Raw genomic sequence first — 19,063 nt, forward strand, 5'->3', positions numbered from 1 at the left:
AGCCCTTAATCAACAGTGTAGTCTTTACCGTGAAATGCTTACTTACAAGCCCTTAACCAACAGTGTAGACTTTACCGTGAAATGCTTACTTACAAGCCCTTAACCAACAGTGTAGACTTTACCGTGAAATGCTTACTTACAAGCCCTTAACCAACAGTGTAGACTTTACCGTGAAATGCTTACTTACAAGCCCTTAACCAACAGTGTAGACTTTACTGTGAAATGCTTACTTACAAGCCCTTAATCAACAGAGCAGTTCAAGGAGAAGAAAATATTACCAAGTAGACTAAAATAAAAAGTAGTAATAACAAGTAACACAATAAGAATTACAATACGAGGCTATATACAGGGGGCACCGGTACCGAGTCAGTGTGCAGGGGTACAGGCTAGTTGAGGTAATCTGTACATGTAGGTGGGGGCTAAGTCACTATGCATAGGTAACAAACAAACAGCGAGAAGCAGCAGTGTACAAGACATGGGGGGGCTGTCAATGTAAATTGTCCAGTGGTGATTTTTATGAATTGTTCAGTAGTCTAATGGCTTGGGGGTAGAAGCTGTTGAGCAGCCTTTTGGTCCTAGACTTGACGCTCTGGTATCGCTTGTCGTGCGGTAGCAGGAAAAACAGTCTAACTCTTCACTGTCTCTTGATGTGTAGCCTGGCGAGCTGCCCTGAATTAGCCTTTTGTTCTTGGGGTAGGTTCCTCTGGTTTTGCATATTCAACTGGGTCATTGAGCCCGATTCCTCCTTCTGATGTATTATACTTTCTGGTTCACCATTTGTTGCTAGGTAGTTAACGTTAGCTATCGCTAGTTGTCTGTACCTGTGCCACAACTTCACTATTTATCCTCTTATAGCTTGGCCACAATCTTCTTTTTAAATGGTAAGCCAGCATGTTTTCAGCACTGAGCAAAACTTGTCTTTATTATGGCTCTCTCTTGTCCCTCTGCAGCAGACATCTCGTGAGCAGTATGTTTGGAACATCGAATCACAATAACATTGCAGTATCGAATCGTGATAAATATAGACTCTCAATGCATATCGTATCAGCACCTAAGTATCGTGATAATATTGTATTGTGATGTATCTGGCCAAACCTAGCCCTAGTCAATAGTTTCTATATGAGTATATTCTGGTCTGTGAGCCTGTACTGCTTGCTACTCTGGCTGATTCTTGTCAAGACTTCAAAGGGAGTCTGTATCATCTGGAGAAGTGACCGAGTAGGAGGGGGACATGGCTGTCTCCCAGATTGTTCCCCTTCAATTTTCTCTCTCTTCGCTCTTTCCCTAAGTCCTTATTTTCTCTCCTCTCGGCACACTAATGCTGTCAGAGATGCAGGTCACACGGTCCTCTTCACTGTATCTTGTTGTCGCCTGCCGAGCTGCCCTGAATCAGCCTTTTGTTCCTGGAGTAGGTTCCTCTGGTTTCAAATATTCAGCAGGGTCATTGAGCCCGATCCCTCCTTTTGTTGTACTAACCATTCTGGTTCATTAATGTTTCCAGAATCCCTAGTCTTCTCCCCTCTTTCACCAATGTATTTGGGATGGGAGGGACAGGACAAAGGGGATAGGAGTTTGTTTGATTGATAGGCTACCGGGCCTCATTTATAAACGTTCCGTACGTACATAATATTCTCCAACATTTTCCTGCTAAAGTTGGCATTGATAAAAACATTCCTTACCGCCATGCAATATTCAGACCATACGTATGCACATTTTGATGACACGCACAAGCATACATAAAGGAAAACATCGCTTCATAGCAAGATGCAGCCATATGACGTTAGTAAGAAGAGCGAAAATCCGTTTAAAAAAAAATCCAAAATTGTAAATAAGAATGTGTTTTTAACGGACTTGCCTAGTTAAATAAAGGTTAAATAGGTTGTTAAATAGGTTAAATAAAATAATAATAGACATGAGAATACATTCCCTATCCATTTCATTTTCATAACCATTGCAGAGTAAATTCCTCACCTTTTCTTGCCATTATGCGGTCCCAAAGTAGCCATACAAATGACCATGCACATTACTCATTTAATTGGGCCTAGTAAATGGATAAGCTATGTATTTTAAGTTTTTCTGTACAAGATCTCATTGGCAGCCCAGTTTATAACAGTCTGATTTAACAGATGAACAGGCAGTTATTTTATATTGAAGAATGTACTGTGCATTCGGGAAAGTATTCAGACCCCTTGACTTTTCCATATTCTGTTATGTTACAGCCTATTTTAAGATGTATTGAATTGTTTTCCCCCCTCATCAATCTACACACAATACTCCATAATGACAAAGCAGAAACAGGTTTTTAGAAATGTTTGAACGTTTATTTAAAAAAAAGAAAACGGAACACATTTACATAAGTATTCAGATCTTTTACTCAGTACTTTGTTGAAGCACCTTTGGCAAAGATGACAGCCTCGATTATTTTTGGGTATGACGCTAAAAGCTTGGCACACCTGTATTTGGGGAGTTTCTCCCATTATTCGAAGCAGATCCTCTCAAGCTCTGTCAGGTTGGATGGGGAGCATCGCTATTTTCAGGTCTCTTTAGAGATGTTCGATCGTGTTCAAGTCCGGGCTCTCGCTGGACCAATCAAAGGATTTCAGGCATTTTACTGAGTTTTTGCTTCCGTCTGGCCACTCTACCATAAAGGCCTGATTGGTGGAGTGCTGCGTAGATTGTTGTCCTTCTGTGGAAGGTTCTCCCATCTCCACAGAGCAACTCTGGCACTCGGTCAGGGAAGTGACCAAGAACCCCATGGTCACTCTGACAAAGGCCCTTCTCCCCCGATTGCTCAGTTTGGCCAGGCGGCCAGCTCTAACAAGAGTCTTGGTGGTTCCAAACTTCTTCCATTTAAGGATGGAGGCCACTGTGTTCTTGGGGACCTTCAAATGCTGCAGACATTTTTTGGTACCCTTCCCCAGATCTCTTCCTTGACACAATCTTGTCTCGGAACTCTACGGACAATTCCTTCAACCTCATTACTTCGTTTTTGCTCTGATGTGCACTGTCAACTGTGGGACCTTGTATAGACAGGTGTGTGCCTTTCCAAATCATGTCCAATCAATTGAATTTACCACAGGTGGACTCCAATCAAGTTGCTACTTATGTATTTCTGTTTTTAATAGTTATATGAATTAGCAATCACTGTTTTCGCTTTGTAATTATGGGGTATTGTGTGTAGATTGAGGAAATGTTTTCATTTAATCAATTTTATGATAAGGCTGTAAAGGAACAAAATGTGGAAAAAGTCAAGGGGTCTGAATACTTTCCATGGGATAGGTGCAGTGAAATGTGGTGTTTTACAGGGTCAGCCATTGTAGTACGGCACCCTTGGAGCGTATTAGGGTAATGTGCATTGCTCAAGGGCCCATTGGCAGATTTTTAACCTTGTCGGCTTGGGTATTCGAACCAGCAACCTTTCGGTTACTGGCCCAAGGCTACCTGCCATCACTACTGTAGGTACTGTTAAAAAAATGTGTAGCCTTAGACAATGTCAGAATTTGCGAAAAGTTGAGCGTATTAAGTTTTGAGGTAAAGTCAATACAGACATTGTTGAATTGAAATGTTCTGCTGGCGGGTTCACAACAATTGGCCATTTCTTTTTTATTTTGTTAATTTTCACAGTACTTTGCCAAATACAGCATAAGTTACTGCAAAATATAAAATATTCTGCCAAATACCAAAAACATTTGATAAAATGTACCATTGCTCTTTTAGAAACTGCCGTTGCCTAATTCCAATAGTTCCAAATTATACAGCAAATTAAGGGTGTTAATTGTCACCATAAAAGGTGAATGGTGTGTGTTTTTCAAGCTAATGATATTTCACTCGCGCACAGTTTTAGTACAGGTCTGATTTTATAACGGGAAACATGGTGTACGCCAAGTTTATTCATCAATATTGTTATACTTATGTATTTTTAGCAATGATCCACATAAATATTTATTGTGAAATGTACCTAACTTTTATAAATGAGGCCCCGGATTTTAATTAGTGAAGTTCAAGAGTAACCATTATGAATTTAGTGACTTATTCTTATTTTGGATAAATAAACGTTTCAAACTGTGATGACAAGGCACATGTATGCCCCAGTTTAATGCTCATGTCACTTTTGTAGTGTAAATGTGTTTGTGGTTACTATTGGTGATGTTTGGAGGGGAATGTTGTCATTTATACCGTTTGTGTAGTGTTTGTCAGGAATATTCTTTATAGAATATGCTATACATCCTATAAGCCATTGGCAGTGCATGTGTTTATGCCAGACATACTTTCAGTTGTCAATATACAGACAGTATGAAAGACAAAGTCCTTGACAGCCAAGTGTTCATCAATGAGTAGCACAACGCCCCCTCACATCACCTCTGACCAACTTGTGCTGCTAACTACACTTACATTTCCGTTGAGAGGAGCAGAAGCCTAGTTCAAGTGAATCAATTTCACAAAGATTGCAGCATTTGTGCAATACAGTATTATTGTTGTAATATTCCTAGTTGAAACTAGAAAACCTATTAATTGAGAATAAATAGGAAAGTGAGGCTCTCCAAAATCATCACATCATTGATGCTATTTTATTCTATCTGCATTTTGCTTTTCCTATCAAAAATGTTGGCATGTTTGTTTATTTGAAATTTGACTCTGTAATTGACCTGTCCTTGAATGGGTATCATAAGTATGCCCTGTGTTTACTGTTTTTAGTGTCACATTGTGAGTAACCAATGGGAAGGTCTTCACTGACAAATATGGTGAACACCTCAGACATTAGCATGCTTGTTAGATTTCTCAAGTTTGTTTACCCTGTCAGCAGGACATTGTCACTTTGTACATTTATTTTACAGTATTGTCTTGTTTAGATTTTTTTCTACTAGTGGTCATGCTTACCTGTTAAGTAGACATGACGTTGCTTAACTCAGAAATAAAATCTTGCCTGTTTGGTCAGATACTTGCGCTGTCCATGTGAGATTACCCTTTAAGTAACAAAAGACAAATCAGTCGCTACATTAGCTTGCCAATGCTAACCAGTCAATGAGCAAATGAGATGACGACTCGCTAGGCTAACCACCAAGGGCAGGCTGAGTATCCATCAGCTAATCCATTTTAAGTACAAATCCTTTGAAGTCAAGTGTCTGGTGTCAGTCATCCCCTATGTGTAATATTAGCCATCAGGACAATAATGTTTCACAGTGATTCCAGAGAACATAGTGAACTTTAATCAGGATTAATGAATTAGTCTACTCGGCTAATTGCTGTGCTGCACAGAATGCATAATTTCCCCTAAAATATTTGCAGCCCATTACTGTAAAACAAGGGCAAGAGAATTAGCACGTCAGATCACCACCTATAGGTGGTGCTGTTTTTTAATTTGACCTTTATTTAACCAGGTAAGTCAGTTAAGAACACATTCTTATTTTCAATGACAGCCTGGGAACAGTGGGTTAACTGCCTGTTCAGGGGCAGAACAACAGATTTGTACCTTGTCAGCTCGGGGGTTTGAACTCGCAACCTTCTGGTTACTAGTCCAACGCTCTAACCACTAGGCTACGCTGCCGCCCCAGCGGTCACACTTAAAGAGACATGAAACGTTGTATGTGGAGACTTAAATTTGTATGTAGTTGTCTTTCCTAATGCTTAACACATTTGCCTCAAGGACCCATAAGGTCTGTCAGGATAGACCTTCCTCCTTGTAAATGTGGAAATTCTTCGAAAAACCTATTTTATTTGTCCACTTAAATCCTTTGTAAATCCACTCCACAAAGTCCTGTCAACTGTCAACATTTCTTAGGTTCAGCAAAGACATTACCGTGTTTGGCGTTGATATCAATTTGTATTTATTTTTAATATTAATAATTTACCTTTTTGACTCTAACGCTAATGCTTAAAATAATCATTAAAATAATGTATTCTCATGGACTAAAAGTCAGATTTATAAAAAAAATGTGATCTTTGGACTCATCACAATAGTCGTCAGGTGAACTGTGTTTCCTCCTACACATTGGTTCAGTTGGCTTCCAGGTTAAGGTTAAGCGGGCGGGTGTTAAGAAGTGCGGTTTGGCAGGTCATGTTTCGGAGGATGCATGACTCGTCCTTCGCCTCCAAAGCCCGTTGGGGAGTTGCAGCGATGAGACAAGATCGAGAATGGGGAGAAAAGGGGGTAAAATACACAAAAATGTAGTCACATGGTACATGTCTTAGCTTTTCTCAAACTATGTTAAGCACAACCCAACCAAGCCGCACTGCTTCTTAACACAGCGCACATCCAATCCGGAACCCAGCCACACCAATGTCCCGACAAGGAGTTTTTACAGACCATGTGACCTTGTTATCAAGTGAGCCTGAGTTTTTACAGACCATGTGCCCTTGTTATCAAGTGAGCCTGAGTTTTTACAGACCATGTGACCTTGTTATCAAGTGAGCCTGAGTTTTTACAGACTATCTGACCTTGTTATCATCAAGGGACCCTGAGTTTTTAGAGCATGTGACCTTATCAAGGGACCCTGAGTTTTTATACCATGTGACCTTATCATCAAGGGACTCTGGGTTTTTACAGAAAGTGACTTTTCTTGGCCAGGTCATATGATTGTACGATAGAACCATAGCAAGTCTCCATGCAATGCAGACAGAAGAACATCTACAGCTAGATAGAGCCAGGATTTCTTCCTGGTCAGGTAACGTGGTTTCAGGAAAGACTCCTTGGTTGTACTTTGGCCACTGTTTTGGAGTACTGCATTAGTGAGTAATCAATGCCTGTGTCCCGTAATTGGTTCCCATTCTTTTTCCTTGAGTGGGTTAATGAGTCTTTGGAGAACATAAGCCAAATATATAATTGTTTTCTTCCCATGAATACTGTAGGTGTGTCTTTAAGATTGTCTTTGGAGTTTACGGGACACACGTGTTTCCCCTCAGGGAGAGGCATCTCACCAGGCTCCTCAGGTGGAGGCACACTGTGTAACAGGAACCTGACTGAGATCACTGACGCCATGCTATCTCCTGTTGATCGTGTGGCTGCATGCCTCTTACCCAGCTGCCTGCCCAGCCCCCCTTTTAACACACACATGCAGGCTGATCTCAGCCAAATTCAACAGCCAACTGTCAAGAATGTGTGTTTAAGACCGGCCAGCCCATGGGACGTTCTGGAGGGGAGCCAGATTGTGAAAGCTGTGAATGCACCGCAATGTCTGCTGATGATGCAGCGCCACACTAACCCCTCCCCCTGCCTGGGACGCGGAGTGGTAGATGCCGCCTGTTACATGATATGGAGCATGTTGAGCTGGTAGAGAGGGAGCAGGTTGAGTGAGTGTATGGGATACAGATATACACAGACAGGAAAAGCAAAACTATGCTGTTATAAGGTGTCCCTGTCATAGAGGCTTATAACCACCTGATGTTAAAGTGTTGGCAATCCCTGGAGTACTTTTTATTTTTTGGTTTTTGGGACAGCAGTTAAAGGACGCTGCAGTGTCTGCTCTGCCAGTGTGTGTGTATGCCGCAGCTGGCTGCAGATGTGCCCGTACAGCAGTGTAAGTTTGCAGCCTTGGAGGAGGAGGGTGTCTGTTTGAGTAGGGGTGCTTGTCGCTGGGACTGTTGTAGGGGATGGGTCGCCCCCACCCCCATGTCACTGACACCCGGCGCTTCTCTTCGCCGTGTCTTCTGAGACCCCACGTCCCGCTTCCTGGAGGAGGCTGGCATGACTTTGGCACAATGTCGGACTCCAGTCTGTGGACGGTGCTCTCCAACTTTACCATGCCACACTTTCTCAGCGGGGCCATGCTCAGACGATCCAAAAGGTAACCTTGATGACAAACAGTATGTTTTGTTCAGTGAGTGTAGGTTTGGTTCTTCTGTCATATGTAGGCTACTTGGGACTCAGCAGCCAGAGTGTTTAAGAATTCAGAGTTTGGTAGAGAACCAAGCCTATTCTTTCTTCTACCTTTTTGAATTGGACAGACCAGGGAAGGACTGTGAACCAGGGAAGGCGAATGTGTTGTCTTGTTGTGGTCATCTGAGATGCTTTGTGATGACGTTAACGCAGCACCGTAAGTTGGGTGTTGCTGCTTCCCTATTGTGTAGGATTGAGCCTTGTGGCGCTGTAACGCTGGGGGAATGTTTGATTCCTATCAAGGCAGTATCTTGTGGGCCATACTCTATAGAGGATGTTTACCAACACAGTATGATTACCACGTTTCCTTAAATTGGAATAAAGGAGTGTCGACTCTTAGGAATATTATTTGAGATTATCACAGATTCCTATGAATCTATCTGGTACCTCATTAGAACATAAGCCAAATATATAATTGTTTTCTTCCCATGAAAACTGTAGGTGTGTCTTGAAGATTGTCTTTGGAGTTTAAGTTTCATACAATCACCTTTCATAGTACTGTGACAGTATATCACTGTAGCACTGCATCGTCCAGAGGATTGTAAGTTATATAGCGCTCTTCCTCACATCCCAGTTCTTTGTGTAAACTAGTGCATTTGGTCCAGTCCCTCTGAAACTCATAATATTTATAATCCACGGCATGACCTATTTTATATTAAAGAAGAGCTTAATATGAAATGGATGTCCTCGCTGCTCTGTATTTTCAGGACAAGCTGTACTATGCCATGTAATCTATTATTTTCATCTGCACATCACCAGGGGTCTTTTTCTGTATAAGAACATTGATTGGGAGTAACTGAAACAAAGTAAGAGGGGCTGTAGTTGATTGTAGCCTAAATGGGCAGGGTCAAAGCTCACCAATAGATGGTTTGCTGGTTAGTGCTTTGAGTGAATAAGCATGTATATATCAGTGATAACTGATTTGATTATGTGGAGAACAGATGGGAGGGCTGTTGTCCCTTGTGAGCAGTGGTGGAAAAAGTACCCCCTCTTGAGTCAGAGTAAAGACACCTTAATAGAGAATGACTCAAGTAAAAGTCGCCCAGTAAAATACTACGCGAGTAAAAGTCTAAAAATATATTTATTTTAAGATTCATATTTCCTATGTGTGCCATATTTCTCATGCCATTTGTCAGATATTTGGTTTTAAATATACTAACAGTAAGTATTTTGGGCTCCCAAGTGGCGCAGCAGTGTAAGGCACTACATCTCAGTGCAAGAGGTGTCACTACAGTCCCTGGCTCGAATACAGGCTGAATCACATCCGGCTGTGATTTGGAGTCCCATAGGGCGGCGCACAATTGGCCTAGTATTGTCTCTGTGTTATATTTCTATCTGTGATGCCACTTGAACCATTCAGCCACCTGAAGAAGTGCCTGATATTTGTGTTGTGACATTCTTTCTAATACAACAATATGATGACCATTTTTCAAGTAGAATCTTTCAGGCTAAAAGGACATGCAATATGGGAATATATTTGTTACGTATTACGTTTTAACAAGTTCAACAGAATAATTTCTGTGAAAGCAGTAATCCCCAATGACCAAAATATGACTCATAGTGCATTAGTGTCAGATACTTTAGCTGGGGAGGAAGAGCACATAATCTCTACCCCCCCCCCTCTTTTTCTGTCTCTTTCTGTCTCTTTCTGTCTCTTTCTGTCTCTTTCTGTCTCTTTCTGTCTCTTTCTGTCTCTTTCTGTGTGCCTGTCTGTTGGATATCGGGGTGCCGTCAGCTCACCTGACATCTCTTGACAAGGAAGAAAAGCTCAAAGATGGAAAAAAAACAAGAGGAATCATGACTTCTCGTTGCTGTCATGGGTCAAGATAAGAGAGACTTTAGATTTGCTAAGAATGGAAAACAGTGTTGTAAATTATTGGCTATTTTAATGCCTTGCTGAACTAGAAGCTAGTAAACAAGCCATAATCTAAGACATTTTTACTTGATTTACAACATGAAAAGTATTGTACTGTAATGTTTCATTCGTCAGGAAATGAATGTAATAGAATGCACGAACAGCAGAGATTTTATATTTCCACACAATTTGTCTCTCAACAGGGTTTCCTTTGTTGCCTCGATCAAACAAGACCGAACCTTTATTTTAACTGGGCAAGTCAGTTAAGAACAAATGATTGTTTACACTGACGGCCTACCAAAAGGCCTCCTGTGGGGACGGGGGCTAGGATTAAAAATCAAACAAATAAAATACAAATATAGGACAGAACACACAAGAGACAACACTACATAAAGAGAGACTTATAAGATGACAAGATAGCAAGGCAGCAACACATGACAACAACATGGTAGCGACACAACATGGCAGCAGCACAACATGGTACAAACATTGGCACAGACAACCGCACAAAGGGCAAGAACATCAACCTGGCTTGAATCCATTGACCTTTTTTACACAACAGACGGTGGTTTGTTTGATAAAAACGCTCTATTCCATTGCTAGAGAGACTGATTGCTTGCTAGCTATGTGCTGATTTCACATGGTGCACAATAATGGCTGTGAATGAGGCGGAGAGGTTTTGCATATCACTGAGACTGGCAAACCTTGCTAGGCACAGCACTCGAGCAGGACTGGCCTACTTTCTCTGTATAGTCTTTGCCCTGGGCTCCTTGATTCCCAGTATAAAGCGTCATTAGACAATCACGTTTTGCTCCCCTCTTAATCTGTCATGAGTTGTATACTGTACCACAGGATAAATAACACTGATGAAGGCTGTCCTGCTAAAATGTGTTGTTTTTTAGAGAAGGGTTTTTCTGTCAACGTCCGTTTGTACACCGAGAGTGAGACTCTCTCATACAGCCTAACCTGTACTGTGGTGGCAGTTTACACTGAACAATAAACTAACTAGCTAACTAATGTTGTTGTTGCCTGGCCCTGTAAGTATATTTCGCCCTCTGCCTCTCCAGTTAAACGGCCTGCTGTGATGGCTTTTTGGGTGCAACATGTCTCTATGAGAATGGGGACATGGTGAGGGAGTAGATTTGAGCAGAAGTGTAATAACAATACTACGTTTGTATTACTATTCTTGTGTGGACCGACCCTTGACATTAGATCTGTCTGGAAAGGAAGGGAAAGGGGGATACCTAGTCAGTTGAACAACTGAATGCATTCAACTGAAAAGTGTCTTTCGCATTTAACCTAACCCCTCTCAATCAGAGCGGTGCGTGGGGCTGCCTTAATCGACATCCACGTCCACGCTGCAGAAGACACATTTTTACCTTGTCAGCTCGGGGATTCGATCCAGCAACCTTTCGGTTACTGGCCCAGCACTCTAACCACTAGGCTACCTTTGTGTGTGTGTGTACCTGTCTGTCTAGAGAAGGGCCGTTGAGTGAGAAAGTGAGTGCGACTCAGTGTGTCCACTGGGCAGAAGTGTGGCACTCTCCTGGTCTAATCCTGCACTGACGGGGCATAAATAGCCTGGGTTAAACTCTCCTGGTCTAATCCTACACTGACGGGGCATAAATAGCCTGGGTTAAACTCTCCTGGTCTAATCCTACACTGACGGGGCATAAATAGCCTGGGGTAAACTCTCCTGGTCTAATCCTGCACTGACTGGGCATAAATAGCCTGGGTTAAACTCTCCTGGTCTAATCCTGCACTGACTGGGCATAAATAGCCTGGGTTAAACTCTCCTGGTCTAATCCTGCACTGACGGGGCATAAATAGCCTGGGTTAAACTCTCCTGGTCTAATCCTGCACTGACTGGGCATAAATAGCCTGGGTTAAACTCTCCTGGTCTAATCCTGCACTGACGGGGCATAAATAGCCTGGGTTAAACTCTCCTGGTCTAATCCTGCACTGACGGGGCATAAATAGCCTGGGTTAAACTCTCCTGGTCTAATCCTGCACTGACGGGGCATAAATAGCCTGGGTTAAACTCTCCTGGTCTAATCCTGCACTGACGGGGCATAAATAGCCTGGGTTAAACTCTCCTGGTCTAATCCTGCACTGACGGGGCATAAATAGCCTGGGTTAAACTCTCCTGGTCTAATCCTGCACTGACGGGGCATAAATAGCCTGGGTTAAACTCTCCTGGTCTAATCCTGCACTGACGGGGCATAAATAGCCTGGGTTAAACTCTCCTGGTCTAATCCTGCACTGACGGGGCATAAATAGCCTGGGTTAAACCGTATCCTCTTTGACTCACCACCTGGATAGTGGATATTATCCAGCTGACTATCATGATGAATGTTTCGGCTCCCCTGATTGACGTTTCACAATGTCCCTGTCCACCAGCTTGAACATCTGTTATCTGAAGCAGTTTATAGTCGTTTGGCACACAGGTAGGTGCCCCCAGAGCAAACATGATTTACCTCCTGACGGACCAGGAGTTTCCATTGCTTACACAAGTGGAGAGAATACCTTTGAGTTTGAGATAGGGGTAACATCATCAACTAGAAATACAGTTCACTTGGAAAGTATTCAGACTGCTTCACGTTTTCCAAATTGTGTAATGTTACAGCCTTACTCTGAAATTGATTACATTTATTTATTTATTTTAATACCAGTTTTTGCTTTGTCATTGAGATATTCTGTGTAGTTTGAGGGACATTTTTTTTTTTTTACAGCAATTTTAGAATAAGGCTATAACGTAACCAAATGTGTAAAGTGGTCTGAATACTTTCAGAATGTACTGTGTGTGGCATCATACTGTATATTCATCTTAAACCCCTCCATAGTTAATGTATCTACCTAATGCTCTTCCACGGAAATCTGAACAAGTATATTGTGTTATGTGGTTATAATGCATTGTAAGACTTGTCATAAATATGCTGACTTAATGGAAACTGTTTGACTAGCTCAAATCATCATCATTTGTGAGGAATCCCTTTTTTCATAATTCCTATTGTTTCACATGTGAAGACATCTGTACAAGACGGCTCCTTTTTCCTTATTGTCATGATTAACCCTAATAGCTGAATTGGCTTGTTTGTTAGAAGACATCCTCTGTCCGCCATGACTGTCACACTTTTCGCACTGTGCAAGCAATCCCATTATTATTCCGTGTCACTGAAATCCAATTGTCTTCTGGTATAATATGACAAATAAGCATACTATGCAGGCCTCTGTCCAAGCAAACAGCCATCTCCTATGGATGATGTTATTTTGGAAAACAGTTCAGTGAGTTCTCTAAGCTGACAACTAAATGTAGGATTCTGCTAATTAATAACATATGGCTATTGATTCACTAAAATTCATATTCCACCAAAAGCATCCCTTTTGATAAGTTGTGAAGACGTGGATGTCGATGAAGGCAGCCCCCCGCACCTCTGATACAGAGGGGTTGGGTTAAATGTGGAAGACACATTTCAATTGAAGGCATTGTTGTACAACTGACTAGGTATCCCCCTTTCCCTTGAAAGGAGAGACAATGATCCCTCTCATTTGCAAAGAGATGGGATATGATAATATTCATAAATGGGGAATCAGGGTTCGATTCCAGAGAGGAAGCCTGAGAACCAGCTACCACATCCAAGGAGGGCAGCAGTTACGCATATTACCCACTCCTGACTCAGGGATGTAGTGATGATAAATAACAATACAGGACTCTTTAGAGGCCCTGTAATTGAAATAGGTACGCTTGAAATCCTTTAATGAGGATCCATTGGTGGGCAAATTTGATGCCAGCTGCTGCGGTAATTCCATGTCCAATAGTGCATCTTAAAGTTGCTGCAGTTAAAAAGCTCGTAGTTGGATCTCGGGTATAAGCTGACGGTCTGCCGAGAGTTGAGCTACGGCCTTTCTCAGCACCGATACGCTTAACTGAGTGTCCCTTGGGGTCTTAAAGTGTTCAAAGCAGACCTTCGCCTGAATACCACAGCTAGGAATAATGGAGAAAGACTCTGGTTCTATTTTGTTATTGTTTTCTTCTGAACTGGGCCAGTGGTTACGAGGGACTGCCGGTGGTATAATTTGGACTGGCGCAAGAATGTTTTCATTAATCAAGAATGAAAGTCAGCGGTTTAAAGACTTTCAGATACCGTTGTAGTTCCGACCATAAGCAATGCCGACTAGCGATCCGGCGGCTTTATTCCCATGACCCGCCGGGCAGATTCTTGGAAGTATTGTTGCAATGCTGAAACTTACAGGAATTCACGGAAGGGCACCAGCAGTAGTGGAGCCTCCGGCTTAATTTGACTCAGGAAACCTCGCCCGGACATGAAAAGATTTGACAGCTCTTTCTCGATTCTGTGGGTGGTGGTGGATGACCGTTCTTAGTTGGTGGAGCGATTTTATTTTGTTAATTCCAATAACGGACCTGACAATTTAAACTTTAAACTAGTTATGCGGCCAGAGCGGTCGGCATCCAACTACTTTGCGGCACAAGTAGCGTTCAGCCACACGAGATTGAGCAATAACAGGTCTGTGATGCCTGGGGCTGAGCCTTTGCCGAGAGGCGTGGGTAACCCGCTAAAGCCTACTTGTGATAGGGTTTGGGTATTGCAATTATTTCCCATGAGCGAGGAATTCCCAGTAAGTGTGGATTATAAACACGTGTTAAGTCCCTGCCCTTTGTACACACCACCCTTCGCTACTACCGATTGGATGGTTCAGTGAGGTCCTTGGATTGGTTTCCGTAGGTGAACCTGTGGAAAGATCATTAACGGGTTGCCAGCTGCCGGTGCGGGGCTGTGCTCGAAAACAAACTTCTGCTGTGGGCTAGGTAGTTGTAGGGGGCTCATGCCCCCTGCCTTTCTCTTGGTGCGGGGTTCTGTGCCAGGAAGTAACTTCAAGCTAGTAGGATAATTGATTGTTTTTTAAAACGCATAAAACACCTCACAACATGGACTGTGAAGAGACACACACTGTAATATTGTACATTTTATATTGTAAATGGGTATATTGCAATGTGTTGCTTTGTTCCCGTTTGGACCCTAGGAAGAATAGCGGCTGCCTTGGCAACAGCTAATGGCAATCCTAATAAAATACTAAATACTAGTAATCTACTGTAGTCTGAGTGTTATTTTCAAAGAACACTCAAAGGTTTTCCAGTTCCTACGTTTCTGTTCTTATAAAACCTGTACTTTGGAGCCATGACAACCATGATCCTGAGATTCTGAGCTTTTTTCATTTTTCTTCAATTTCTCTGAGATTTGAGCTGAATAGAATCTGTTCAGAGTTAGATTAGTCATTACACTGTGTGCTTATTGCACTGTCATCTAGCAGCACTAAGGCTTCATCCCATCTCTGCAGAGACATTCATTGGCTGCCTTCCAAATCTTCTTCTACTAGCCACTTGCCATAGGCACTTCTATAGATCTCAAATTGTTGGATTGGATTATTCACCTAGTCTATATCGGAGGGTAAGATGGAGATATTGCTTCTACCAATCTTTTCAGATCTACAGTTGAAGTCGGACATTTACATACACTTAGGTTGTAGTCATTAAAACTCGTTTTTCAACAACTCCACAAATTTCTTGTTAATGAACTATAGTTTTGGCAAGTCAGTTAGGACATCTACTTTGCATGACACAAATCATTTTTCAGACAATTGTTTACAGACAGATTATTTCACTTATAATTCACTGTCACAATTCCAGTGGGTCAGAAGTTTACATACACTAAATTGACTGTGCCTTTTAAACAGCTTCCAGTAAAGGATGTCATGGTTTTAGAAGCTTCTGATAGGCTAATTGACATCATTTGAGTCAATTGGAGGTGTACCTGTGGATGTATTTCAAGGCCTACCTTCAAACTCAGTGCCTCATTGCTTGACATCATGGGAAAATCAAAAGAAATCAGCCAAGACCAAAAACAATATACTGTAGACCTCCACCAAGTCTGGTTCATCCTTGTGAGCAATTTCCAAACGGCTGAAGGTACCACGTTCATCTGTGCAAACAATAGTATGCATGTATAAACACCTTGGGACCACGTAGCAGTCTTACCAATAAGGAAGGAGACACGTTCTGTCTCCTAGAGATGAACATACTTTGGTGCTTAAAGTTCCAAATCAATCCCAGAACAACAGCAAGGGACCTTGTGAAGATGCTGGAAGAAACAGGTTCAAAAGTATCTATATCCACAGTAAAACGAGTCCTATATCAACATAACCTGAAAGGCCGCTCAGCAAGGAAGAAGCCACTGCTTCAAAACCTCCATAAAAAAGCCAGACTACAGTTTAACTGCACGTTGGGACAAAGATCATACTTTTTGGAGAAATATCCTTTGGTCTGATGAAACAAAAATGGAGCTGTTTGGCCATAATGACAATCGTTATGTTTAGAGGAGAAAGGGGAGGCTTGCATGCCGAACAACACCATCCCAACCGTGAAGCACAAGGGTGGTAGCATGTGGTGGGGGTGCTTTGCTGCAGGAGGGACTGGTGCACTTCACAAAATAGATGGCATCATGAAGTAGGAAAATTATGTGGATATATTGAAGCAACATCTCAAGACATCAGTCAGGAAGTTAAAGCTTGGTCGCAAATGGACAATGACCCCAAGGATACTTCCAAAGTTGTGTCAAAATGGCTTAAGGACAACAAAGTCAAGGTATTGGAGTGGCCATTACAAAGCCCTGACCTCAATCCTATAGAACATTTGTGAGCAGAACTGAAAAGGTGTGCGAGCAAGGAGTTCTACAAACATGTCTCTGTTACACCAGCTCTGTCAGGAGGAATGGACCAAAATTCACCCAACTTATTGTGGGAAGCTTGTGGAAGGCTATCCAAAATGTGTGTCCCAAGTTAAACAATTTAAAGGCAATGCTACCAAATACTAATTGAGTGTTAATTTCTGACCCACTGGGAATGTGATGAAAGAAATAAAAGCTGAAATAAATAATTCTCTACTATTATTCTGACATTTCACATTCTTAAAATGAAGTGGTGATCCTAACTGACCTAAGATAGGGAATTTCTACTAGGATTAAATGTCAGGAATTGTGAAAAACTGAGTTTAAATGTACTTAGTTAAGGTGTATGTAAACTTCGACTTCAACTGTATGTAAAGTTTTAGGGGTTAAGAGCCAATTTGGAACTCCATAATATGTTGAGAATACTTGAGCATTAAGATTTTCTAGTGTTCAGAGGAGAAGTGAACTATGTGAATTCTTGATGCACACCTAATGAAGTCTTTTCACATGAAAGTGCCTCCTCACTGAGAGAGCATTAAGATCAGAGCACCAAGGGCTCTGCAATGTCACCTGTAGCAGCTGCCTCGCCAGGGTCCTGACAGACTGCCAGTTTGTGTGCATGTGCGCATCTGCACCTGTTAAACATACACACCCTGCTTCTACTCTATCTCTGCCTCTATGAAACTACATGGTCCTCTAGCCATGATGTGACACACTGCGCCATACTCTCTAGCAAAGCCTCAGCTTCTATCCTAAAACACTGCAAGGGACAAGATCTACTCAAGGCTACAGTACAATGTATGAAATGTGCTTCAATGTCAGCTTAATACTATGTGAATCGACATGGCTCTCTGCTGAGCAGGAGGTTACACAATCACAGACAGTCTTATTGAGGTCCGACCTTGCAGTGAATGTTTTTAAATTGGGTATTTTCAGACTGTGCCCTCTGGGAAAGGCACATAGTCTATATTGCAGTGTGATGTGGGTATTGAAGTCTGTCCTGAAATATATACTGAACAAAATATAAACTCAACATGTAAGTGTTTGTCCCATTGTTCATGAGCTGAAATAACATTTCCCAGACATTTTCCATACGCACAAAAAGTTATCTCAAATGTTGTGCACAAATTTGTTTACATCCCTGTTAGTGAGTGCGATGCACAGTCATGTGAAATCTATAGATTAGGACCTTATGAATTAATTTTAATTGACTGATTTCCTTATGAACTCTAACTCAGTAAAATCTTTGAAGTTGTTGCGTTTTTTGGTTGTATATGTTCAGTTCATGTTCTCTGAAGATGAAAACATTGTATATTCCCAAGTGCATTTTCTCCTGAGATTGAGTCATGGAGCAATTGCTCCTCCAAACCTTTAACTGTGTAAATGACTGAACTCCCCTGTTGTGATTCAAAATATCCCACCCTTATGAGTCACAATAAAAACATGTATTAATTACTAATGTGAGTAATATCAAAGTCATCAGATGTTGCGATTACAAAATACACAATAGGCATCCCAATTGTTCTGCTCTGTAGCAGTAGGCTAAAGTGCTTTGTCAGAATGGATTGAGGCTACTGTTACGTCTTCGCGAGCTAAGCCCGGCTAAATAAGAGGATCTGCTTTGTCAGCACTTAGCGTGACATTAGATAGCTACTGTACCCGGCACCGGTCTGTCCTTCATTTCCTCCCGAGGCTGTCACCCAAGCAAGATGCTCTTTAAGGGACACTTTTTATGGATATGATTTAATAATATATGTTTCACTTCTCTTATTGATCGCTGTAAAGGGATTTTAATGTTTTCCAAACTGCTATAGATGAAATGTTTTATTAGTACCACTGTTACACCTGGACTGAGGAGTTGGAAGCTTCCATGTGTTTTAATGGAGAATATGAACATTGTTGGAACTGAGGAGAGCATAGTTTGAATACCTAGAGTGAATGGGATGCAGGATTCTGGCAACCATAAGTGGTACAGATTGTGGAAACGTTGCAGAGGACGGTACGCCAGGCCAAAGAAAATGTACTAACTGTTGTTTATGAAATATTTGTAGGCCTATATTTACTGTCATGCTATTGAAGAGTGATTTTTGTCGCCTGACGACTCACTGACTTTTTCTGCTCCTCTATCGTAGGCTACATACTTCAGTCTGAGACAGCCAGTAGTTTTTTTTGTGGTGATGTTAAAATGAGGGGTGTTGTACAAAAAGTCTTGAGCGATTGGATCATCTCTAACCATTCAGAGTATCCAAGCCAATGAAATGCTGCTTTACCAACATGTATTCTGCTTTACCGACATGTATTCTGCTTTACCGACATGTATTCTGCTTTACCGACATGTATTCTGCTTTACCGACATGTATTCTGCTTTACCGACATGTATTCTGCTTTACCAACATGTATTCTGCTTTACCGACATGTATGCTGCTTTACCGACATGTATGCTGCTTTACCGACATGTATGCTGCTTTACCGACATGTATGCTGCTTTACCGACATGTATGCTGCTTTACTGACATGTATGCTGCTTTACCGACATGTATGCTGCTTTACCGACATGTATGCTGCTTGACCGACATTGCTTGACCGACATGT

General features: G+C 41.8%; 1 protein-coding gene across 10 annotated transcripts in view; it reads left to right on the plus strand.

Annotated features, from left to right (window-relative positions):
• The window catches only part of mast4 (microtubule associated serine/threonine kinase family member 4), a 167,980-nt gene that overhangs the window by 101,305 nt on the left and 47,612 nt on the right, over window positions 1-19,063 (plus strand). Inside the window, exon 1 of one of the 10 annotated variants that reach the window (XM_046370377.1) lies at window positions 7,284-7,781. The exons of 8 other annotated variants lie outside the window; for them this stretch is intronic. In XM_046370377.1, the coding sequence (XP_046226333.1) occupies window positions 7,588-7,781 (194 nt within the window). In that variant the 5' untranslated portion in view covers window positions 7,284-7,587. Of the gene's footprint in view, window positions 1-7,283; window positions 7,782-18,174; window positions 18,471-19,063 lie in introns of those variants that run through there. One more of the 10 variants, XM_046370381.1, reaches the window with a different exon arrangement.

The sequence above is a fragment of the Oncorhynchus gorbuscha genome, linkage group LG11 (assembly GCF_021184085.1).
Source record: "Oncorhynchus gorbuscha isolate QuinsamMale2020 ecotype Even-year linkage group LG11, OgorEven_v1.0, whole genome shotgun sequence".
NCBI classification, from domain to species: Eukaryota; Metazoa; Chordata; class Actinopteri; order Salmoniformes; family Salmonidae; genus Oncorhynchus; species Oncorhynchus gorbuscha.